The sequence below is a fragment of the Loxodonta africana genome, chromosome 26, assembly GCF_030014295.1.
Source record: "Loxodonta africana isolate mLoxAfr1 chromosome 26, mLoxAfr1.hap2, whole genome shotgun sequence".
Taxonomy (NCBI): domain Eukaryota; kingdom Metazoa; phylum Chordata; class Mammalia; order Proboscidea; family Elephantidae; genus Loxodonta; species Loxodonta africana.
This window is the reverse complement of record NC_087367.1, coordinates 26,864,056-26,889,599: the sequence shown is the minus strand read 5'-3', so window position 1 is coordinate 26,889,599 and position 25,544 is coordinate 26,864,056. Positions and strand designations below refer to the sequence as shown.

The following is a 25,544-nucleotide window of genomic DNA, read 5'->3' as shown; positions in this document are numbered from 1 at the left end:
TAGGAGGATTAGGGGGAGGTTTGGGATCGGTAACACCAGATATGATTCTTGTTAGGCTCTGAAGGATTAGATCAATCAGCTTTTAGAGCTCTACATACTCAACTCTTTATTGCCCGGCATGATGGCGGGAAACAGTAGCATGCATAATTGCAAATAACCGATATCGTATGATGTATCTGTACTGCCCTGCCTCTGAATGCAGATGAGCCTCATGTATTGTGTGTCCCGGCTTCTCCTTCTGCTCCTTGTGTCCTACCGCACGTCAGGGAGAAACCAGGGCACCTCTCAGACTGCATGGGCCGTGGCCTGGCTCATGCCCAGGGAATCAGTGGCACTGGAGGCTGATTCAAAGGCTCTTTCCTTGAAATTAAAGAGCTTTTTCCCTCTTATCTTCTTTTTTAAAAAGATGTTTTTTAGGCTACAGACTTATAGTTCTTAGTTGCCATTGAATCTGACTTACACCGAAGGAGAGAGAGAGAGTGAGAGAAAACATGACCAAAAAAAAAAAGTCTAGGGCAGTTGAGATCAAGTTGGACAGAGTAGAGCAGTAAAGTCACCTATGGCTGAACTGTGTGTATTGACACACAGGCTGTGCAACTCAGTCTATACGACTTTACTGCTTTACTATGTCCAACTTGATTTCAACCACCCTGGAATTTTTTTTTTTTTTTGTCATCTGTTTTCTCTCTCTCTCTCCCTTGGTGTAAATCAAGTAAATTGGCCCCTCTTGTACTATCTTCACGCTCCTGGTGGCGCAGTAGTTAAGCATTTGGCTGCTAACCAAAAGGCTGGCAGTTCGAATCCACCAGTTGACTCTTGAAAACCCTATAGAGCAACAGGATTGGTTTGGTACTATCTTCATCTCTGTGTAGGGGGTGCCTCTTCATGATTATACTGAGTGTTTTTTCTTCTTTGGTATTTGAAGTGCTACTTCCCAGTGTAGTTCAGGATTGAAATTTACCTTGGAATTCTTCATGTAGGCAGAGGTGTGTATAACCTGTCTGCATTTTTGGAATTTACAGAAACCTGGCCAACCCCTTCCGAAGTTGAACGCTAGGAAGCCAGGGCTGGAGTCCATGAGATAGTGGGTGCTGGAAATATTCGGGATTCAGGATGCTTTACTTGGTAACACTTTGCCCCCCAGACTGAGGGTGATGGAGAACTGCTCCACTCAGAGCCCAGGAGGCCACCAGAACAGGGGTCCTTTCAGTCCCTCCTCCTCCACTGCCCCTGCTTGAGGAATATGCCCCTAGCAACTGCAGCCTTCCACTACTCTGTGTCCTGTGGCCTTCTGCAGGAAGGCTTGGCTATCACCATGATTCTGGGCCCCTCCTGTCCAGTAAGGTACCCTGTGGTACTAGCAATGATGGGTCATTACAGGTTAATCTTTACTGAGTTGTGACAGGCAATTAAAAGAGCTAATCACCAACTTCATATGGAAGAGAAAGAGGCCCCAGATAAGTAAAGCATTACTGAAAAAGAAGAACAAAGTGGGAGGCCTCACTCTACCTGATTTTAGAATCTATTATACCGTCACAGTAGTCAAAACAGCCTGGTACTTGTACCACAACAGATACATAGACCAATGGAACAGAACTGAGAATCCAGACATAAACCCATCCACATATGAGCAGTTGATATTTGACAAAGGCCCAAAATCAGTTAAATGGGGGAAAAGACAGTCTTTTTAACAAATGGTGCTGGCATAATTGGTTATCCATCTGCAAAAAAAGGAAACAAGACCCATACCTGACACTATGCACAAAAATGAACTCAAAATGAATCAAAGACCTAAATATAAAATCTAAAATGATAAAGATCATGGAAGAAAAAATAGGGACCATGTTAGGAGCCCTAATACATGGCACAAACAGTATACAAAACATTACTAACAATGCAAAAGAGAAACTAGATAACTGGGAGCTCCTAAAAATCAAACACCTACGCTCATCCAAAGACTTCACCAAAAGAGTAAAAAGATTACCTGAACCAAAAAAAGAAACCCACTGCCGTCAAGTCAATTCTGACTCATAGTGACCCTATAGGACAGAGTAGAACTGCCCCGTAGAGTTTCCAAGGAGCACCTGGCAGATTTGAACTGCTAACGTTTTGGTTAGCAGCCGTAGCACTTAACCACTACGCCACGAGGGTTTCCAAAAAAAAAAAGATCACCTACACACTGGGAAAAAGTTTTTAGCTATGACATTTCTGATCAGTGCCTGATCTCTAAAATCTACACGATACTGCAAAAACTCAACTACAAAAAGACAAACAACCCAATTAAAAAATGGGCAAAAGTTATGAACAGACACTTCACTAAAGAAGACATTCAGGTAGCTAAGAGATACATGAGGAAATGCTCACGATCATTAGCCATTAAAAATGCAAATCAAAACTACAATGAGATTCCATCTCACTCCAACAGGGCTGGCATTAATTGAAAAAACACAAAATAATAAATGTTGGAGAGGTTGTGGAGAGACTGGAACACTTACACATGGCTGGTGGGAATGTAAAATGGTAGAACCACTTTGGAAATCTGTTTGGTGCTTCCTTAAAAACCTAGAAATAGAACTACCATACGATCCAGCAATCCCACTCCTAGGAATATATCCTAGAGAAATAAGAGTCTTTACACAAACAGATATATGCACACTTATGTTCACTGCAGCACTGTTTATAATAGCAAAAAGATGGAAGCAACCAAGGTGCCCATGGACAGATGAATGGATAAATTATGGTATATTCACACAATGGAATACTATGCATAGATAAAGAACAGCGATGAATCTGTGAAACATTTCATAACATGGAGGAACCTGGAAGGCATTATGCTGAGTGAAATTAGTCAGTTGCAAAAGGACAAATATTGTATAATACCACTATTATAAGAACTTGAGAAGCAGTTTAAACGGAGAAGAAAATATTCTTTGATGGTTATAAGATGGGGGAGGGAGGGAGAGAGGGGGTACTCACTAATTAGGTAGTAGATAAGAACCACTTTAAGTGAAGGGAAAGACAACACACAATATAGGAGAGGTCAGCACAACTGGACTAAACCAAAAGCAAAGAAGTTTCCTGAATAAACGGAATGCTCTAAAGGCCAGTGTAGCAGGGGTGGGGGTTTGGGGACCACAGTTTTGTGGGATATCTATTAAGAAAACATTCTGCATCCTATTTTGGAGAGTGGCATCTGGGGTCTTCAACGCTAGTGAGCGACCATCTAAGATGTATCAATTGGTCTCAACCCACCTGGAGCAAAGGAAAATGAAGAACACCAAAGACACAAGGTAACTTATGAGCCCAAGTGACAGAAAAGGCCACATAAACCAGAGACTACATTAGCCTGAAACCAGAAGAACTAGATGGTGCCCAGCTACAACCAATGACTGCCCTGACAGGGAACACAACAGAGAACCCCTGAGGAAGCAGGACAGCAGTGGGATGCAGACCCCAAATTCTTGTAAAAAGACCAGACTTAATGGTCTGACTGAGACTAGAAGGACCCTGGAGGTCATGGCCCTCAGACCTTCTGTTAGCCCAAGGCAGGAACCATTCCCAAAGCCAACTCTTCAGACAGGGATTGGACTGGACAATAGGATAGAAAAAGATGCTGTTGAAGAATGAGCTTCTTGGATCAAGTAGACATATGAGACTATGTTGGCATCTCCTATTTGGAGGGGAGATGAGAGGGCAGAGGGGGTCAGAAGCTGGCGGAATGGACATGAAAAGAGAGAGTGGAGGGAAGGAGTGGGCTGTCTCATTAGGGGGAGAGCAATTAGGAGTATATAGCAAGGTGTATATAAATTTTTGTATGAGAGACTGACTTGATTTGTAAACTTTCACTTAAAGCACAATAAAAATAAAAAAAAGGATCAGCAGTTATTCTACTTTGGAAGCGGCGTATGGGGTCTTAAATGCTAGCAAGCGGCCATCTAAGATGCATCAGTGGGTCTTAGCCCACCTGGAGCAAAGGAGAATGAAGAACACCAAAGACACGAGGTAATTATGAGCCCAAGAGACAGAAAGGGCCACATAAATCAGAGACTACATCAGCCTGAGACCAGCTACAACCAATGACTGCCCTGACAGGGAACACAACAGAGAACCCCTGAGGAAGCAGGAGAGCAGTGGGATGCAGACCTCAAATTCTTACAAAAATAGCAGACTTAATGATCTGTCTGAGACTAGAAGGACCCTGGAGGACATGGTCCCCAGGCCTTTTGTTAGCCCAAGACAGGAACCATTCCCAAAGCCAACTCTTCAGACAGGAATTGGACTGGACTATAAGATAGAAAATGATACTGGTAAGGAGTGAGCTTCCTGGCTCAAGTAGACACATGAAACTATGCAGGCAGCTCCTGTCTGGAGGGAAGATGAGAAGGCAGAGGGGGACAGAAGCTGACTAAACGGACACAGAAATACAGAGTGGAGAGGAGTGTGCTGTCTTATTAGGGGGAGAGCAACTAGGAGTATACAGCAAGGTGTATATAAATTTTTGACTGAGAGACTGACTTGACTTATAAACTTTCACTTAAAGCACAATAAAAATTAAAAAAAAAAAGAAAAGAGCTTTATCTTGAGGATCCAGTTTGGGTAGCTGCCCTTCTTCTGGGGTAAACATCAAAGAATGGACAACCTACCTCCTAGATATTTGTTAATGTGGAGATCCCTGCTGCCTCCACACAGGCACCTATGGCCTCCACACAGAACCAGGGGCATTGCAGCTTCTGTCCTTTGGACGTGAGGCAGCAAGGAGAACTTCCTGGCCACTTGCATCCTCTGCCAGGGTTGACACATCAGGAGGATAGGATGGGAACACACAGCCTCCAAAGGACCCTTGGGAGAAAACTGGAAACTTCGAGGAGGATCGATGAGACTTCTGAACTAGGGAGCTTGAACATTTGCATTCCAGAGGTGGGACTAGGGCAGGTTAGTTATCCTTTTCCCTCAGTTAGGCAGAGAGCCCTTAGTCCTGCTACTTGGGAGAATCAGCTCCGTTTTGAAAATCTGCCACCAGTTTCTCCCACATGCCCCAACACCCTCTTCCCTCTGCCCCAATTCTTTTGTTATAGGGCAAGGCTTCCCAGCTCGGGACTAAGCCCTACCTAGGTTCTTACCTTTTTCTGACCAAGAATGACCAGGAGAAGCTCAGAGGTTCCACATGAACAAAGGTTTATTAGGGACAGAAAGAAAGTAAAAAGGCTCGTGAGGGAGAGATGGAGAGGGGTTTCCACCTACGCTAGCCTCCGGTGTCTCTGAACGAAGGATTTCTTAGGGCTTACAAAAAGGCATTATCTTTATTCATTAGATGAGTGGAGATTTCCAGGAGGGGGGAGGGATTATGAAAATCAAATGTGCGCACATTTAGAATTCAAGATGGATTTCCTCACAGAGGTTGTAGGAATGAAGATGGAGTCTGTCGTGAGGGCTGCCGGGGTGTCAAACAGGACTTATTCTGGGATGTCGTGCATGTGTGATGTCTCTGGATCCTGGTTTGAGTCCTGGCAGGGGATCCCGGCTCATGATTATATCACGTGGAAGGTCATTTATAGGTTACCTTGATTTTTACTGAGCATGTTCTGCACCTGGTGGGGGACTTGAAAAACAACTCAGGAGGGTTATCAGTAATTTATAGCTGGTCAAGAACGTAGGGATAGGAAATACGGCCCCTTATCTTGTCTAAGCACCTAGTTTGTTAATCACAGGTAGTCCTCAGGTGCTAGCAGTAAAAGTCATCTGGTGGTCTGCACTTAGGTTTAGATTCCAAGAATACTGAATCAGAAGCTATTTAATTATAGCCAGTCCGATCACTTGCATGTCTCACTTTGAATGAATTGATCTGGTACTGGTCTCATTAGACTCTACGGTTTCCTTGCCCTACAGTTTCCCATGTGGCCAAATGTTCCTTACCTCACACACAAAACATGTTTGTGGAATCTACAGTGTGATGCAGGATGTGTAAGAAATGTACATGGAATGTTTACTTAAGTTCTGCACAATACTGGGAAACTTACATCTCAATAAACAAAAACGAAAAAACTAAACCAGCTGCCTTTACATTGATTCCGACTCAAGGTGACCCCATGTATTACAGAACAGAACTGCTCCTTGGGGTTTTTAATGGTTGTACTCTTTTGAAAGTAGATCACCACTTCCTCCTGGCCTCTCTTCCAAGGAGCCTTTGGGTGAATTCGAATTGTCAACCTTTTGGTTAGTAGCTGAGCACTTAACAGTTTGCAGTACCCAGGGTTTCCTCCCACATAAACAATCTCCCCTCCCTTTAATTAGTTTATGTACACTCCGCAGTGGAAACTACTGAATTTCCATGCAATTACCTGTCTTTTTTATGAAAGCTTTTCTTTTTTTCTTTTTTATTCTGAAATATTATCTTTTTATCTTGTTTAGTCACCCTAGTACATTTAACATTGATGACTTGGTGCTTCAAACCCAGCTGTAGCTCAAGGCATGGCATAGTGTCTTTTTTTGTGTGTGGAATAGTGTCTTAAGTGATTATTTTACTTAACAAAATGGTTAATGGAAGGCAAAGGGGTTGCTTTTAATATGGAAAATATTAATCGTGCACGAATCTGTGAATGGGAATGAATCTATAGAGAGAGCTGAAGTCTAGAGTGGAGGGGAAAGAGGAGCCTTCACTAAGTAAGTGATGCCTGACAAGTTTTGAGAAAAATAGAATGTTATAACAAAAACAGTAACAGACAAAATAAAAAGCAACACGGTGCAGGGGAAGACCTCATGAGAAAAGCTTGAGAAGAAGTTAGGCGTGTGTGTATGATTAATGGAATGGAGGTTCCAGCTAGAGGCAGTTTCTAAAGAGTAGATAGAAGAGTTCAAGAGACTGTACAACGTCCAAAAGTTAACAGCATACCAGAACAGCTGCAAGGGTGTAGAATAATAATTGAGCACAGGCTTTCATCTGGAGTCCCGGGCTAGAACTGGAGTTCTGTATCTCACTAGCTAAGGTAAGGTGAGGTCCTTAAACTGTAAGCCCCTTCACTCTTTGTAAAATGAGATACTCACAGCACCTATTACATATGCTTGTTGTCTCCTTGGAAACTCTACTGGGCAGTTCTACTCTGTCCTATAGGGTCGCTATGAGTCGGAATCGACTGGACGGCAGTGGTTTTTTGCTGTAAGGTTTAAAGGGACTAACATGTAGTTTTTTTAACATGTAGCCCATAGTCAAAAGAGCCTTCAACCAGGAGCACAGTAAATGGTAATTATCGTGGGGGCGGGGCCAGCGTAGGGAGGGGCGGGGTTCCGCTGACCTTTGCGCAAGCGCAGACCCTCCCGGTGCGCGCTTCAGGTAAGCCAGCAGCACCTGCCCTAACTTGGGGTGCTTGACTTGGGGCTCCCCAGAAGGAGGGGTGGGGCAGGTTTACCTCCACAGTTCTGGGGTCACACGGAAGAGACTCGAGCGTTATTGTCTTAAGCTTGCCGGAGGCGCCGCGGGGCAGCCGAAGTGCTTCCGGGTCGTTCTGAGCGCTTGGCCCGGCCGCCGGGGCTGTGTTGCTCGCGCTGCCGGTGCGCGCTGGCGCAGGCCTGGCGGTGGCGTCTGTGGAGCCCGGGGGCAGGGAAGGGTCGGGGGAAGCACGGGACCACTGCGGGGAGGTGACGGGCACTGGCGAAGCGGGAGAACCGGGGCGGCCGGGAGATGGTGGGAGCGGGGACGGGATCCGGAAGCTGGGGCACCGGAACGGGGGCGACCGCGGGGCCGGGGGCGGAGGGTGTGGGGGGCCCCTTGGGCCAGCCCTTAGCGGCCTTCGCCGGTTGCTTGGCTCTCGACTGTGGGAACCTGAAGAAGCTGGTGATTCCAGGGCTTCGTGCCGGTTCGAACCTCTCTTCTTCAACTTGAGCCTGTCAGAGAAGCGAAGCCCTGCTGGTGCCGTGGTTAAGAGCTCGGCTGCTAACCGAAAGGGTGGCAGCTTGAATACACCAGCTCCCCTTGGAAACCCTATGGGACAGTTCTACTCTGTGCTGTAGGGTCGCTGTGAGTCGAAATGGACTCCACCGCGACGGGTTTGATTTGGTTTTGTATCAGAGAACCGCTTAATTTAAAACTTGACCTAAATGCCACCCTTTTCCCAAATCCTGTCTATTCCTTTGGTGAGAAGTCAGAAGCTTCTTCGTTGGTGTACGTCTCCCTTGTCACAGCAAGTTAGTAAGCTTAACTTTGTTGGAAGACAGGAATGTAAAATATAAACTATATATAAAATATATTTTTAATATATATGTAATTATTAGGTAAATTATTATGCAGTGTTGTTTGGACTTTAGTCTCTGAACGCTTAGCATACGTTCCACCTACAAAAAATTTTATTTGATGCCTTAAACTGTGGATTTGTCTACAGGTCGTCTGTTTTGTTTGTACCTGCCCCCCTTGCACATTAAAAATAACTCCAAGGGAGCGCCCTATGCTGAGGATGACTTTTTTCCTGTCAGTGTTGTACAGCATTGTACTAAAGGAGCAAACAGCTCCCTTCCTATCCAGTAACCTACCTCTTGGTCACATCTAAGTTCTTTTTAACTTGCTTTGGTTCATTTCTTTTCTTTCAGGTAAGAATAATAAAGTTTTAATCTTTGGGTCCCCAGGGCGATCACATTTTCAAAACGAGAAAAGAGATTTTTGGGGGAAGGAGGGAACACCTGGTAATGATAGGATAATCCCACGAAAGTAGGGTGTTTAATTACCCCACTCTCAGGCATTGTGAAAAGGAGCCAAAACCGGAGGGCGTAAACACATGACAGTAAGCAGAGCTTGGACTGCACAGCGTTAGGGAATGCACCATCTCTGCACAAAAGACAGGGAACAGTGTGACAGAGCATATATAGGGTATCAAAATCCTGCTGACTGAGGCCTTAGGAAAACAGGGTAAAAATGTAGGTTTACATTTCATATGTTGAGTAACAGTCATATATTCCATTTTCTTAACTTGTTATTTAGCCCTTTCCCCTTGTTTAACTTTAGAGAAAAGAATAAAGACTTAAACCCTTTTCCTTGTTTAGCTTTTACTTTGATAAATCGGAGTAAGAATCAAGATCTAAACAGGCTGTAGTTCTGCCACTTACTGCGTGATGGTGGGCAAGTTATTTAATCTCTGGAGTTCCTTTTCTTTAAGGGTAAAGTGAAAGGATGGACTAGGTCAATTTTTCTCATATGGTCCATGGCCTCTTGTATAAAATTCATCTGGGGAGCCTGCTAAAGGGCAGGTTACTGGGGAGCCAACCCTAGATGTGCTGAGTCAGTCTGGGGGTTGGGGAAGTGGAGAATTGCAGGCTGAGACCCAGGAATATGCATTTTTAACAAGCCTCGAGTGATACAATTAAAGATTTTGAATACTGTAAGAATAGCAGCTCCTTGGAAACAAGAACCAATTAGTATATTGCTCAACTTTGTATCCCCAGCCTTTAGCAAAGTGCCTGGCACATAATAAATAATATGTAGAATAAGTAAATGAAAAACTCCAGCCACAAAAAAGTATAGTAACCACTTACAGAATAACCTTTCCTTTCTCGGGCGCTTTACAAAAGCTTTTGCATTTTGTCAGTGGTTGCTTGTTAGAATCCTGTGAGATAAACTAGGCAGGCATCCTCATGCTCATTTAACAGATGGAAAAAGTGTCTTGACCTAATGGCCTTCACACCAGAGTAGGCACTTGACAATTGTTTGTTACAACGACAGAGTGGATGTTAGAGCTGAAAGGAAGTTTTAAACAATCTGGCTTCATTCCTTCATTTTACAAATGGGGAAATAGACCCAGAAATTTTTTTCCCACTGAAAGCATAGTGGGTAAAGAGCCTAGGTTCTGGTGTTAAATGGCCTTGGTTGCAGCCTGCCTTTCCCATTTGATAACTATGTGACCTTGGGAAAGTTATTTAACCTCCCTGGCCTCAATTTCCTAATTGTAAATTATCAAACTATATGGGATTATTGGAGGATTAAGTGAGGAATACATGTAAAGCAGTGAAGTATAGTACCTGGTACCTAGAATACATGTAATTAGTTATTATCATAATTTGTCAAGAGTGAGTGGTACATGGAGTTAATGGCAGAGTGGTGGTGGTAAGGCTAATTGACTCAAAAAATGATTAAGTTCAAGTGCTTTCTCTATTACGTTCCAGTGAGCAACTTTTTTAAGAATTGGGAAGGATCTGAGATTATGCCCTATTTGCAAGTTAATAAGTTAGCCTGCCAGTTTCCTGGATGCAGGTAGAAGACAGAAGATGATGGGTCTGAGACAAAGGACTTTATTACAGCAACAGCAGTAGCCAGACTGTCAGCAATGCTATCAATGTTCCGAGCTCCAGTTCCCACAGGGTGATGTGAAAAGGGCCAGATGACAGCTGCCCTTTTCATTTCAGGAGAGGAAGCTTGTATTTTTGGAGCCCAAATCTTTTATGATGGACAGTAAGCATGCCTGTCCTTTGCTCTGGAGGAAAGCATTATCTTCCAAGTGTGATTGTCAGCCAACATGTGTCACCACAAAGCTCTAACAACTATGGCTTTATTCTCCTACCTTAAAAAGAAGTGGGCACAGAGTGACTTACACATGGTAGGTAAGGCAGTGCGAGGAAGGACCTGGTCTAGTTCTGTGCTCATTAGATCGTATCTTACTGCCTAATTCAACCAAAAAATGGTTTGACATATCTCCTACCATTCTGTAGTCTTAGATCTGCTTTTAAAACCTTAGTTCCATAAATTGTTTTTTATGATGCTTTCTTGAATTTTATTTCCTCTGTGCTTTATCCAGTTTTGTACCTTTGGTCCCATTGTGCCCTTAGGTATGCTCACTGTATAGACCGAAAAAACAAAAACAAAAAATGTTGCCATTGATTTTGACTCATAGTGACCCTATAGGACAGAGTAGAACTGCTCCATAAGGTTTCCAGGGAGTGGCTGGTGCATTTGAACTGCCAACCGTTTGTTTAGCAGCTGGTTAGCAGCCAAGTTCTTCATCACTGTGCCACCAGGACTCCCCTCACTGTATTAAAAAAAAAAAAAAAAAAAAAACTAGGTACGTGGCATGTCTAATACAAGTAAGTCTATACTAATTTCGGGCCCTATTCCTATACAGATAATCATGCAGACTGTGGGAATGAATTGACATTATCTCTATAGTTATGATGATAAAGACTGAATATACTTGTTCAGGTTTACATGTATCTATTGGTTTAAATTTAGGATGGCCCGTACTATGGAACCACTGGCAAAGAAAATCTTTAAAGGAGTTTTAGCAGCTGAACTTGTGGGTGTTTTTGGAGCCTATTTTTTGTTTCAGAAAATGAACACAAGCCAAGGTAATCATTTCATAATTTCATGTTCTCTAGAGGGGCGTCCAGTTTGCCAGTGCATTTTAAGTGGCATTTTTGCAGAAGTTTTTTCAGATTCGATGTAGTAGACATTTATGGGCACAAGGGTAGGAGTCAGTTATTACACTAGCTAACTCTTACTTTCCATTAAAAAGAAAAATTAATTCAGGTTTGTAGACTAGGGGAATTGTTTCACACCTTCGTGGATATCGCTAGTGGGGCTGGATACCCTTGGTCTAGCTTAGTTTGGGAGCACAGATGGAAGAAACTCAACCTGCCCATTGCACTTCATTGATTGAGAAAGCAAGAGGTGCCATAGCTGTGTTGTCTAAGCAAGCTGTTTTCTCAGGCTAGCAGTTTTTCCTCTCATGTGAGCACTATAAACCCATCCCACACCACTGGCCATCACTGAAGATTTTAATGTTTTGTGGAGAAAAATTTTGTATTAGAGCCCAAATTGGTAAGTTAGGAAGTACTGCATTTTCTTTCCAGAAAGTAGGAAAAAGAGTAGTCCTAGGGTGGTAGCCATCTTCAAAGCTTAGAGAAGGGACCTCCAGTCAAGTTCTCTCTGTGATTGGAACTGTCCATGGAGTGAAATTGGCGAGAGCCTTTTCCTAAAGGTATTTAACTGGAACACTATGAAATGGGACACTGTTGGGTATTCACAAAGTCTATAAGGTTATAAAAGAAAGCATCCAAACAGCATTTAAAAGCCAATTAAAGCTTAGGATCAACTTCAAAAACTGTACGGTGCAGTCTTACTTCAAATTCCCTAACAAGGTAAATGGCTTCCATAAAAACAGTTCATAAAATTACATCATGTATACAGGCCAAAAACTTAAAACGCTGAAATATAAGGCTATGTATCAGGCAAGTGCAGCTTGGATCCTACTGGAAAGGATATAGCTCCTAGATTATCAGAAGGACCTTAAAACAAATTTGAAATCTGTATTATTCCCAGGGTGTAGACACCGAAGCTAGCATTAAATTGTGTCTCTGTTAATATGAATTTCTGATCATGTCTAATTTTAAGGTTTTTTTTTCCTGTCAGATTTCAGACAAACAATGAGCAAGAGATTTCCTTTCATCTTGGAAGGTATGTTTTTCCTTAACTAAAAAGAGACAAAACAACTTTTTCAGGTAACCTATAAATGAACACAGCGAGTCGGAGTCGACTTGATGGCAGTGGATTTTCTTTTGGTTATAAATTAAGTAGTTATTTCTTTAAGATCTTCAGCTGATTAAGGGCTAGAAAGAGTATTGTTTTTTATTTTGGGGTATGTCAATCAATCTCCAACAGAACTCTTCAGCATCATTTTAGCTTCTGAGACCATGTGGTGAAGAAAGTGCCCATCTGTAGACAGTTACCTAATGGGCTGGATTCTGAGTTCTCCTGTTGGTTAAGATCATAGACTTTGAGATAAATGGCACCTGTTTTTATTTATAGTTTATTACAAATCCATTGAACAATCTGGAGTGTTTGGAGTCAGACTGCAAGATCAAGAAAAATGGCAAAACAGCAAAAATTAGGGGTAAGTAAAATTTTAATTTATAATTAAAAACATTTTCTTTGCTTTTTAGTTTTTTGAGTAGTTCGCAGCCTTTTCTTTCTGAAATTTTTCTTTTTCTTGATTATACTTTTCACATCTCTGTTGTGTAGCCAGTCATCACGTTCAGCCTCCCATTTAAGCTGTTTGAAACCTTTGGAAGAAAGAGAAGGATGAGCCCGATACTGTAGACTACTGGTGGTTCCACAGAACACCTGACTGAATGGGAACTCCTGGCCTGCCATGGCCTGCAGTTTGTTTCCTGCCTACCATACAAATCCACTGTTTGTTGCTCTTCTTCTGTATCGTTACTTATTGTCCCAAATTCATGCTTTACAAGTAAAAGACTATGAAAGGGAACAAGTGTGCAAAAGATTTTTTTCCCCCTAAACACTTACACTGGTGAAAAAGTAGAAGCCAGTAACTATCAATATCAGAAATAATTAAAATGTCTTTACTTGGCCTACTCATACAATATAACTTTGAAAAGCCAGTAGGTAGTCTAAGTACCTTTTCATCCTACATTCTGCCCAGCTTGGGAGCAAGTTGTAGGTACTAAGAATATTTGCATTTATTCTCCAAGAATATTTACATTTTCAGAAGTTCTAAGTCAAGGCTACTTTAAAACCTCAGTAAAAATTCAAGGTACTTACTTGCATTATCTTTGTTAGCCATGGCATTCATGCCAATGTTATCAAATTTGGATCCCATATTTTCATCTAATAGGTGGCCAAACTAAAAAAAAGAACAACCTTATTAGAAAGCTTATAACAATGTGGAACAGTTAACTTATTAAAGCAGTCCATTAACCTTACCTCTTCAGCAGATACAAACAGGCTGGAATCATTGAGATTTCTTTTCTTTTTTTGCCTCGGTCCTTAAAAAAAAAATATAAGCCTATTGTAAATCAAATGATTTTTGGGAAAATGTACATCTTTAAACATGGTCTTGTTAAAAAATACTTCATTTGGCTTAAAACCCACAATTGTAGTTATCCTCTAGCCCCATTAAATAGCTGACATTTAAGGGACAAATCAAAGTTAGTATGTAGTATTTTTTAAAGTTAATATCCTAATAGAACTGTTCAGATGACAGTAGTGTCTGCTTGCCTTTCAGATTTGGCCACTGATCAAAATTTACCCTCAAAAGAAATATCACAGTATCAGGCAAGATTAAAATCCCAAAGTTTACATGGATGGGTTTGGGCATATTTAAAGCAAAAGGCAAATTCTAACTAAATTGAGAGGTGTCACTCTTTGAACTAACTGAAGAAACTGACTGAAGGTGGTGCTGGTGGTTGTCAGGTGCAGTTGAGTCGGTTCCGACTCACAGCGACCCTGTGCACAGCAGAACGAAACACTGCCTAGTCCTGCACCGTCCTTACAATCGTTATGCTTGAGCTCATTGTTGCAGCCACTGTGTCAATCCACCTTGTTGAGGGTCTTCCTCTTTTCCGCTGACCCTGTAATCTGCCAAGCATCATGTCCTTCTCCAGGGACTGATCCCTCCTGACAACATGTTCAAAGTATGTAAGATGCAGTCTCGCCACCCTTGCCTCTAAGGAGCGTTCTGGCCGCACTTCTTCCAAGACAGATATGTTCATTCTTTTGGCAGTCCCTGGTATATTCAATATTCTTTGCCAACACTACAATTCAAAGGCGTCAATTCTTCTTTGGTCTTCCTTATTCATTGTCCAGCTTTCACATGCATGTGATGTGATTGAAAATACTATGGCTTAGGTCAGGTGCACCTTGGTTTTCAGGGTGACATCTTTGCTCTTCAACACTTTGAAGAGGTCCTTTGCAGCAGATTTGCCCACTGTAATGCGTCTTTTGATTTCTTGACTGCTCCTTCCATGGCTGTTGATTGTGGATCCAAGTAAGATGAAATCCTAGACAACTTCAGTCTTTTCTCCATTTATCGTGATGTTGCTCATTGGTCCATTTGTGGGGATTTTTGTTTTCTTTATGTTGAGGTGTAATCCATACTGAAGGCTGTGGTCTTTGATCTTCATTAGTAAGTGCTTCAAGTCCTCTTCACTTTCAGCAAGCAAGGTTGTGTCACCTGCGTAACGGAGGTTGTTAATGATTGTTCCTCCAATCCTGATGCCCCGTTCTTCTTCATATAGTCCAGCTTCTCGCATACAAATTAAATAGGTATGGTGAAAGAATACAACCCTGACGCACACCTTTCCTGACTTTAAACCAATCAGTATCCCCTTGTTCTGTCTGAACAACTGCCTCTTGATCTGTGTAAAGGTTCCTCATGAGCACAATTAAGTGTTCTGGAATTCCCATTCTTTGCAGTGTTATCCATAGTTATGATCCACACAGCCTAATGCCTTTGCATAGTCAATAAAACACAGGTAAACATCCTTCTGGTATTCTCTGCTTTCAGCCAGGATCCATCTGACATCAGCAATGATATCCCTGGTTCCACATCCTCTTCTGAAACCGGCCTGGAATTTCTGGCAGTTCCCTGTTGATATACTGCTGCAGCCATTTTTGAATGATCGCCAGCAAAATTTTGCTTGCGTGTGATATTAATGATACTGTTCTATAATTTCCACATTCAGTTGGATCACCTTTCTTGGGAATAGGCATAAATATGGATCTCTTCCAGTCAGTTGGCCAGGAAGCTGTCTTCCCTATTTCTTGGGATAGACGAGTGAGCACCTCTAGTGCTGCATCTGTTTGCTGAAACATCTCAATTGATATTCCATCAATTCCTGGAGCCTTGTTTTCCACCAGTGCCTTCAGAGCAGCTTGGACTTCTTCCTTCAGTACCATTGGTTCCTGATCACACGCCACCTGCTAAAATGGTTGAACATTGACTAATTCTTTTTGGTATAATGACTCTGTGTATTCCTTCCATCTTCTTTTGATGCTTCCTGCGTCATTTAGTGTTTTCCCCATGGAATCCTTCACTATTTCAACTCGAGGCTTGAATTTTTTCTTCAGTTCTTTCAGCTTGAGAAACACCAAGCATGTTCTTCCCTTTTGGTTTTCCATCTCCAGCTCTTTGCACATGTCAGTATAATACTTTGTCTTCTCGAGACGCCCTTTGAAATCTTCTGTCCAGTTCTTTTACTTCATCAATTCCTCCTTTTGCTTTAGCTGCTCAATGCTCAAGAACAAGTTTCAGAGTTTCCTCCGACATCCATCTTGGTCTTTTCTTTCTTTCCTGTCTTTTCAGTGACCTCATGCTTTCTTCATGGATGATGTCCTTGATGTCATTCCACAACTCATCTGGTCTTCGGTGACTAGTGTTCAATGTGTCAAATCTGTTCTTGAGTTGTTCTCTAAATTCAGGTGGGATATACTCAAGGTCTATTTTGGCTCTCGTGGACCTGCTCTGATTTTCTTCAGTTTCAGCTTGAACTTGCATATGAGCAATTGATGGTCTGTTGCACAGTCGGCCTTGTTCTGACTGATGATATTGAGCTTTTCCATCATCTCTTTCCACAGATGTAGTCAATTTGATTCCTGTGTGTTCCACCTGGCGAGGTCCAGACTCAAAATGACTGAAGGTATGTTATAAATGAAGTTTTGGCTATACCGCTCAAAATAAAGTTGCTTTTTAAAAACAAACAAAAAACTTGCAGCCTTTGGGAATGTAGGTAAAATATGCTTTTATCCATCCTCACTTTTCCTGAAAACAGTATTACTCCAACCGTTTGCATCTTTGTCATCGATGTCTCTGGTACCACTAGAGCTACTTTCTTTCATTTGCTTAACGTCTTTTTTAAAAACGGCTTTACTGAGAAATGGAACCCTGGTGGTGCAGTAGTTAAGAAATTGGCTACTAATCAAAAGGTCAGCAGTTCGAATCCACCATCCATTTCTTGGGGCAGTTCTACCCTGTCCTATGTGGTTGCTATGAATCAGAACTGACTTGATGGCATTGGTTTGGGGTTTGTTTTTTTCTTTTTTTTTTTGGTTTTACCAAGGAATAAATTACAGGCCACAAAATCCAGCTGATCTGAGTGTATACTGCAGTGGGTTTTAGTAAATTTAGAGTTGTTCGACCATCACTATAATCCAATTTTAGCCCACTTCCATCATGCAAAAAGATCCCCCCATGCCCATTTTTAGTAACATCCCTCCCCCAACCATTGGTCTGCTTTGTTTCTACAGATTTGTATTTCCTGGATATTGATTACACCCACCGTGTTTAACTTAGCACATTTTTGAGGTTCATCCATGTTGGAGCATGTATTAACTCATTCTTTTTCATAGCTGAACCACTGTATGGCTATACCACATTGTTTATCTATTTTCCAGCTAATGGATATTTGGGTTGTTTCCCCCTTTTGGTTATTAGGAATAATGCTGCCATGAACAGTGGTTTTTGTGTGGACATACCAGAACCACCTCAGAAATAGTTTCTAGAGCATTTCACCTTAATTTTTATCAAGGTGACATTATGATATTTAAGATCTGTGCCTGCTATTATCAAATATTTAACTTTAAGCAAAAATATCCATTTGCATAGCATTAGGATAGGTTTTTTGGTTTTTATTTATTTTGTAGGTAAGTATCTGTGACCTTACTGAATAAGCACCTAGTATGCTGCTTTTTAAAAGTTTCCTTAAGATTCATTTAACAACAGCATCCAATGTTTGGAAATGTAGCATCATACTCCTAGGATCAATTAATACATCTGTTTGAAATTTCTTTGCCTCCTTTTTTGTTTTAATCAGTTTTGTCAGGTATCTCTTCATCAACATCCAAAGCTGTTAACTGATTAAGGTCTGTGATCCTTTCAGGCTAGTATGTCTTCTGAAAAGAGTACTGCATTATTCAAAATAAGATCCTTAAGAGAGCAACGTGTAACATGACAGGCTCAGTAGGACTTGAGGCTAAGCAATACTTCTTTTCTGAGGGATGATCCTGAGGAAAATTCTGCCTTGTATTTGCGCGTATATTGTTATTAAAATGTGATCTTACACGCAAAGACAAAGTCTGGAAAATAACGTGTAATTTCAATATGCCTCAGGTATATCATTTATTAGGGGACACATCTTCACTGTGATACTGCTAGCACTATTTGGCAGAACTAATAAAAATGTACAGGTACAAGTCTGTGAGATATTACCAACATGTAAATTGTTATGACTTTGCAAATCTATTTTCATTCTTTATCAGTATTTACCAGTAAGCAAAAGCTTGAGAGCCATTAGAAGCAAAGCATGATTTAGCAACAACAAAAAAAGGGCAAGACTCCAAATTTATCCACAGAATTAAGGAATGGAGTATTTTTTAGTGCTTCTTAAATTTTTATCCAAAACTTTTTTTCTTTTATTAGCACTTACAACTGTTAACCTTAAAAGCAAAATCTACCTAAGTATGAGACTATGTGGGCAGCTCCTGCCTGGAGGGGCGATGAGAAGGCAGAGGGGGACAGAAGCTGGCTGAATGGACACAGGAAATACAGGGTAGAGAGAAGCAATGTGCTGTCTCATTAGGGAGAGCAACTAGGAGCACATAGCAAGGTGTATGTAAGTTTTTGTATGAGACTGACATATTTGTAAACTTTCACTTAGAGCACAATAAAGAAAAAAGATTTGATTAAAAAAAACAAAACAAAAACTCCCTGTGTGTTGTGGCAGCAAAATGGTAGATCTCAAAAAAAGGGAAAAAAAAAGGAAAATGAAGTTAATAAAGGAACATGGATTTTTCAAAGAGTCAAATGTCAAAGAATAAGAGTTTGTTGAGAAAAGGCAAAAAGAAAACAGGTATCTGTGGAAAAATCTAGAGCTTACATATAACTGAACAGTTTCGACATGAATAAAAAAGATCTATGTAAACATGAGAGGAAAGAACTTAGGGAGAGAAAATAACTGAATGTGGCAAATAATAAAAATTTCTTTCCTAAAGAAAAAATTGAATTATACTAACCAATTTAGAAATGTTCAGCTTCCAAACTGATAATGAATATATACTGCCTTTTACACGGCAGTGCTTCTGGTTTAAAAGAGATGAAATGCATCTTCTTACCTTGAAATGACCCAGCAAAGTCAAAATCATCTACACCTTTTCTCTTGTGTCTCTTGGTATTGACTTTGGAACAGTCCTCATCATCAAGTTCTGTTAGCCAAAAAAAGAAATAATTTAAAGATAATTTACTGTACCATCTGGGTTTCACAGTTCCACTAGCACAGGCTCTGAGGATAGAGTGAGGCCAAAGCCTTAATAATTAGTACAGTCCCGTACTTTGTGCAAGTACACAGTTTACATGATAGGTTCAATAGGACCGAATAGTATAAAACTCTTCAAAACAAGAAGAAAAATTCTGCTGTGCTCCGGAAAGTAGGATGTTGGGCAGGTGTATATGTACATGGAGATACACGAAATGACAAAGATTTTAGAGAAAAGTCCAAGAACACAATTTCGGTGCTCTTTGCTGATTTCCACAGTAAGATAAAATGTACACATTCTTATGCTCTAAGGAGATGATGAACATTAACTTCCTAGAACTGCTAATTACTATTCTAACTTTTAAAAAAGGCAATTTATCAACTCAATAAGTACTACACATGGGTAGGCTAATTGGTTTTTTCCATTAAAATTGTAATAAACAGTTTAATTTCCATGAAAACAAGGTGTATAACTGTTTATAACAAGTTATTATGTCCTAGTGACCTTCTCATTAAATATTCCTATTTTTAATTACTTTCCATATTTTGATTTATATAGTATGCACAAATGACCTTGTTTGTTATCACCATTATTAAGAACTTTAAAAGCTACACTAACTTACACTCCTTTTTTGTTTAAGAAAGGCATGGATTTTTCTAATTTGCCCAAAGCCAGCCTACTCCAAATATTCCCTTTTGGAGCCTTGTCTGGGGAACTCAAATCAGACATTGATTTTAAGACACAGAAGATAGATGTGATGTTAGGAAAGTTTACACCACACAAAGAAATGAGGGTGAAAATACTTGCTTTGTAAAAGGGGGAGGCAACTATAATAAAAATGTTGCCTGGGCCCGTTATGGAAATACGGAGGAAGAGGGAAGTTTCCTTGGAGAATCAGGAAAAACAGCATGAATAGCATGTTTGGACTTTCACTTACTTTTTATTTCCTAAAACAACAAGTAACTAAAATAGCACAATAGCCTCAAACTTTGGTAACCACTGCGGTGGATCTGGAATAGACGGGTATTTTTATTGCCAATTTCAAGATGCCATCACACCACCTCCCTTCTTCCCATTACTGAGTGAAAATGGGGAGTGTGGAGCAAGAATAGAATAGTTGCATGATTTTTTTTTTTTTAATCTGAATTATAGAATGTATATTTAAACTTCTATACTAATATTTATTTAACACCTATTATATTTTAGTGATGTCCTAAGCCCTTTATAGCTATTTAATTAATGTTCATAAATACTTATCAGGTAAATTTAGGGGGATTAGGCAGATATCCCATATCAGAGAATTATTTGCCAGGCCAAACATTTGTGGTCTTTGCATTTCCTCCACAACCTGCCACCAAGAGAAATTACAATTATTTCTGGAGATAGAATGAAAGAAAAACAAATTGGGATGAGAAAGGAGAGAGAGAGGGTGGGAGAGAAGAGTGAAGAAAGAAACAAAGAATCTAGGCCCACTACTGATGGTGGTGGTTGTCAGTTTCCTTTGATTCAGCTCTGGCCCCATGTACAACAGAATGAAATGTTGCCAGGGCCTGTACCATTTTCATGATTGTTGGTATGCTTGAGTTTGTTGTTGTGGCCCCGGTGAATTTTCAGTGCCTTTCAACCTAGGGGGCTCATCTTTGAGCAGTACATTGGACACTATTATATTGTGATCCATAGGTTTTCATTGACCGATTTTCAGAAGTAAATCATTAGGCCTTACTTCCTCTAGTCTATCTTAGTCTGGAAGCTCTGCTGAAACCTGTTCATTATGGGTGACCCTTCTGTTTTTTTTTTTTTATTATTATGGTGCTTTAGATGAAGATTTACAGAACAAATTAGTTCCTTATTAGACAACTAATACACATTTTTTTGTGACACTGGTTGCCAACCCCACGACATGTCAACCCTCTCCACTTCTCGACCGTGGGTTCCCCATTTCCATTCACCAGATTTCCTGTCTCCTCGAGCCTTCTTGTCTTTGCCCCTGGGCTGGTGTGCCCATTTAGTCTCATATGCATGGTTGAGCTATGTGTATTTTTTTTTTTTTTATGGGCCTGTCTAACCTTTGGCTGAAGGGTGAACCGCAGGCTAACTGCTGATGAAAACAAAAAGGCTTAAACTCAAAACTCCTTTGTTTCTTTTAAAAAAATCTTCAGTTCCAACTAGGCAAAAGATCCTCTTTAAATTTCTGGCTGATTTTAATGTTAATTTGAATACAGGGCCATGTTAAAAAAACAAAGCCTTCAACAGAAACATTAGCCTAATGCTGAGGAAAAAAGGAAGACAGAGTTTATTCTATCTTATAGTTTGTTTCTGTCTTATAATTTAAAAATGCCTACCTGGAATACCTTCACTTTCATCATCTAATACATCCATGAATGTTCCTCCATCTTCATCAGTTTCAGCAAACTCTTCATTCATACTTCCTAAAGAAACTTCGTCGTCATCCAGGTTACTGAAGTCATCATCACTGCCTTCTGAATCTTCATCTTCTGGGTTATCCTTAGCTCCTTTTGTTTTCTTTTTCACGTTGCTAAAAACCAAAACAAGACAACAAATGGTAACGTAAAAGAGGGCAGTGTTTCTTAAAGTGTATTTTGGTGACTCCAGGCTACCAGGCTATTAAGACATTTGGTGAGAAAGAGGTACAGACCACAGCCAGCCTTTATTTTTAATATGCTAATATGAATATAAAGGTCCAAAATTAAACTGCTGTATCCACTTCCCCATATGATTTGAATACATTTTCCCCACATATCACACAGCCCTCTGGTCTAGTGTTCTGAGAGACAACAATTTAGAAAATGTTGAAGAAACCAAGTCAGTCAAGTCAGTTACAGTGACAGTAAGAAGACAAGTATTTTACCCAGCAAAGTCAAGGTCATCCTTTCCGGAGCTGAAACAATTATCATCTTCAAATGTGTCTGCAGGAGAAGAATATACAAATTGTGAGCTAAAGCAAAAATAAGGCTGACGTATAAAATAAATAAATAAATAAAAGACATATATCTGACTCAATTATTATAACACAGTCGTGATTCTACTGTTGATCAAAAGTAAACACCAAAACGTTGTGACTCTCGCTAGCCTTATACTAACGTTTACAAGCCTGAGAACACACTAACCCTAATCAAATCCCTAAACTGACTTCCAGTTAATTTCAGCTTCTTTCTATAGCCCTTTTATATAGAAAGACAGTAAATACCAAGTAAAATATTTAGCAACCGCAGTCCTTTTTACTCTATTAGGACTATTTAAGTGCTTATTTAGTATTAATATGCAACAATAATGATATCAAACATACACCTTTTCACTGCCCATGCTTTTTGTTTTAGTTTATTTTCACTTAAAAATTTTCTGTTAGAAAACAGGTGAAACAGATTACTGTCACCAATAATATAAGGAGATTAGAAACAGCAAAAATGGATTTATTTTATGAGACTTGATCTTATGAATAGAAACACAGAGATAAAATTTTTTTCTCACATGAACTGTTCAAAGCACAATCATATTTTTCTGGAGCAAATGTGGGGAGATTCCCATATATCATTCAAAATATTTTAATTCTTCATTGTGATCGTCACGGTGTTCTAAGCTACATGATTTTTTAAAATAATTAAGGTCACTTCTACCACTAATGTTCTGCAGTCTGTAAACAAACAGTGACAGATTATTTTATAAATTGAAGAGTCAACAAAAATCACCAATCATCTTTTCAAATTCATCGTCATCCACATCTTCTATACTTTCTTCATCTGCATGCCGTTTTTGTTTCTCTTTAGCAATAGCAACTTTTTTATAATACCTAAAATAAAAAACATGCAATGTACTGGATAGCTTTATTAAGGGCCTGTTTTACTATTTCCAAAGCAACTACGACCAGTGACACAAACCACAGTTGTAAAAGCTGTTAACTATAATCAATTGGATATAAAGGACTAAAAACTATATTGTTTTAAAAAAAAAAAAAAGTCTGGAATTCAACAAAATTTTTAAAAAAGTGTAGAAAATTTCAAAAATTTAAGTTTCTTACAAAACTAGTTCTTCATTAATACACCACAACTCGTCTTAATCAAAATGGCATAGTAAAAGGTTGTAGCTTCCACACTAATGATATAAATATTAGAGCATTATGAAATGTGGCTCTAAATGACCTCGAATTACCATAATTTTTATCAGTCAACCCTACTCTGACATTAGGGTACAGTGAAGCTTAGCTTTGCAGATGGAGTCACACCCTCAAAATTCTTTACACAGTATGTTTTTAAAAAGCAAACCAAATCACACCCAATTAACCAGATGAGATAGCAGCTACTTTACTGCTATAAGGCAGTAGTAGTAATACTAGTAGGCTTAGGACTTATTTCTATAGTAGCCCAAAGAATTTTCCTAATTCTTCTCTAAAAAACCAAAAATCTGTTGTCACGGAGTGGATTCCGACTCATAGCGACCCTACAGGACAGAGCAGAACTGCCCCATAGGTTTTCCAAGGAGCGGCTGGTGGACTTGAACTGCCGACCTTTTGGTTAACAGCTGAGCTCTTAACCACTGTGCCACCAGGGCTCCAATTCTGCTCTAAGGACCATGTTTTGAACAAATTACTCATCAGCTGTTCATCACTATATTAAACTAACACAAATTTTAGGTCTGTAAGAAAATTATTACATTCAAAAAAAAGACATTAAAGATTAAGTTCCACAAAGCTAAGATTCATAAAATGAAACTGATGTGCAAAATTATTAAAAAAAGCAAAGCCCCTAACTTTTCGTTTCACTTAAGATAGTTTAAGATTAGCAAAATGACTAATTTATAAATTCCCTTCACAGAAACTGATACGGTGACATATCCTCTGATCTTTCCAAAATATGCTAATGAAGCATTTTAAGGAAACACATTTTAGATTTCAACAGCTCCCCAAATAAAATGATATTAAATTATTACCTGTGGAAAAACACTTCATCTACTGGTATTTGACTTTCGTCTTTTGCAAGGAACTCCTTACTGTTCACTAAGAAAACAAATCAGTTAAAAATGTTACTTTATTCAAGTAATCCTTTTTATGTTATTCAAAATCTTAAGAATAAATACAGAATGCTGAAATTCTACATCTCAGAACATGAGGATGGTGGGGACAGACATCCTATAGCGTGAAGGACAACAACTACGTGGGAAAAGCCTATGTGGGGAAGGACCTACCATTTGAAGCAATCCATTAACTACAGTGGTAGCCAGTGGAGTAGCCAGTACACAGCTATCAGTGCAAGTCACACTGACAGAGCAGGGTCTCTCACTGTCCTCCATCTGCATCCTTAATAAAGCCAAACCAAGCCAGCTGCCATTGACTCAATTCCAACTCATGACTCCATGTGTATCAGAACAGAACTGTGCTCCACAGGCTTTTCAATGGTTGATTTGAGAGTAAATCGCCAGGCCTTCCTTCCAAGGTGCCTCTGGGTGGACCTGAACCATCAACCTTTTGGTTAGCAGTGGTGTGCATAACCATTTGTGCCACCCAAGGACTCCATCCTTAATAAAAGGGTTCACTTAATAATAGCTTTAAGACTTGCCATTTTCATCTCAGAAAAGTGATAATAATGCTTGCCATTCTGGGAATAAACATAGAATTAGCCAGTTTTACCTCATGCTAAGGATAACTAAGAAAAAAAAAATGGATATTAGTTTTTCCTCTTCAGAATAAAAAAATTTCCAACATCTTGATTAAAGGCAGATTTGGCTTCTACTAACTCTCTTAACTTTCAGTTAATACAGGCATAGTCCTTTTACCTCTCATAACCTCTGTGAAGTCAGTCAGTTGGAGACTAGATGGTTTATAGAGTCTAGTTTAACCCTAGGAGCCCTGGTGACACAGCGATTAAGCACGTGACTGCTAACTGGAAGGTCAGCAGTTTGAACCCACCAGCTGCTCTGTGCCAGCTGCTCTCAGGAGACAGATGTGGCAGTCTGTTTCTGTAAAGATTTACAGCCCTGGAAACCCTATGGGACAGTTCTACTGTGTCCTATAGGGTCAGTATGAGTTGGAATTGACTTAATGGCAGTGGGACTAGTTTTGGTTTAGTTTAACCCGAAACTCTGAAAAAGGGAAAAAAGGAGTTGGGTTCTGGTACACAAAGAAATGTCTATACTGAATAGAAAAACATAATTAGCTCTACAAGATGGATACCACATTCAAATGGCTATAGAAATATGTTAACTAAGTTTAAGATGATGCTCCAAGACAAAACCAATTGTTACAGAATTTTGTTCTGCCAAACCCGTATTAGAGAGCTTAAAAGATGCTGTGAACTGTAAAAGAGAACTGTGTATCGGGGAGAGTGTGGATGAAGCTACAGATGATATAAAAATGTCAAATGTTGATACTTGTTGAAGCTAGGTAACAGGTACAGGGGAGTTCATCATACTATTTTGTTTACTTTGGGTATGTTTGAAATTTTCTGTATTAAAGTAAAAAAAAAAAAAAAGCCCATCTAGACATATAATAGACTCAAGAATACATACACATTTT

General features: G+C 39.9%; 2 protein-coding genes across 6 annotated transcripts in view; one reads left to right on the top strand and one right to left on the bottom strand.

Moving 5' to 3' along the window:
* The first annotated feature begins 7,278 nt into the window (after positions 1-7,278).
* Positions 7,279-25,522, top strand: CEBPZOS (CEBPZ opposite strand). 5 transcript variants are annotated; one of them, XR_010319484.1, is made up of 6 exons: positions 8,204-8,577; positions 11,204-11,319; positions 12,383-12,427; positions 12,779-12,863; positions 16,346-16,407; positions 21,787-25,522. XR_010319484.1 is itself a non-coding variant. In XM_064277193.1 (5 exons), the coding sequence occupies exons 2-4, from the start codon at positions 11,205-11,207 to the stop codon at positions 12,859-12,861; spliced, it is 243 nt and encodes an 80-aa protein (XP_064133263.1). In that variant the 5' UTR covers positions 7,279-7,327; position 11,204; the 3' UTR covers positions 12,862-12,863; positions 12,992-13,241. The 5 variants fall into 5 exon arrangements, 4 of the variants coding, with proteins under 4 accessions (XP_064133263.1, XP_064133264.1, XP_064133265.1 ...); XM_064277193.1 differs by lacking the exons at positions 8,204-8,577; positions 16,346-16,407; positions 21,787-25,522 and adding exons at positions 7,279-7,327; positions 12,992-13,241; XM_064277194.1 differs by lacking the exons at positions 8,204-8,577; positions 16,346-16,407; positions 21,787-25,522 and adding exons at positions 7,786-8,178; positions 12,992-13,241.
* CEBPZ (CCAAT enhancer binding protein zeta) overlaps positions 11,199-25,544 on the bottom strand; it is a 30,249-nt gene continuing 15,903 nt past the window's right edge. Inside the window, exons 9-16 of the mRNA XM_023555282.2 lie at positions 23,963-24,029; positions 22,726-22,826; positions 21,888-21,945; positions 21,361-21,554; positions 18,878-18,967; positions 13,694-13,755; positions 13,532-13,613; positions 11,199-13,032 (exon numbers count right to left, since the gene is read on the bottom strand). Coding sequence (XP_023411050.1) covers positions 12,887-13,032; positions 13,532-13,613; positions 13,694-13,755; positions 18,878-18,967; positions 21,361-21,554; positions 21,888-21,945; positions 22,726-22,826; positions 23,963-24,029 — 800 coding nt within the window. The 3' untranslated portion in view covers positions 11,199-12,886. The remainder of the gene's footprint in view (positions 13,033-13,531; positions 13,614-13,693; positions 13,756-18,877; positions 18,968-21,360; positions 21,555-21,887; positions 21,946-22,725; positions 22,827-23,962; positions 24,030-25,544) is intronic.

Bases quoted from the DNA above. Each gene is read 5' to 3' on its own strand.
- CEBPZOS (XM_064277195.1), top strand. From the start codon at position 11,205: ATGGCCCGTACTATGGAACCACTGGCAAAGAAAATCTTTAAAGGAGTT. The intron at 11,320-12,382 runs GTAATCATTTCA...TTTTCCTGTCAG, and splicing joins GAAAATGAACACAAGCCAAG to ATTTCAGACAAACAATGAGC. The intron at 12,428-12,778 runs GTATGTTTTTCC...TTTTATTTATAG, and splicing joins ATTTCCTTTCATCTTGGAAG to TTTATTACAAATCCATTGAA.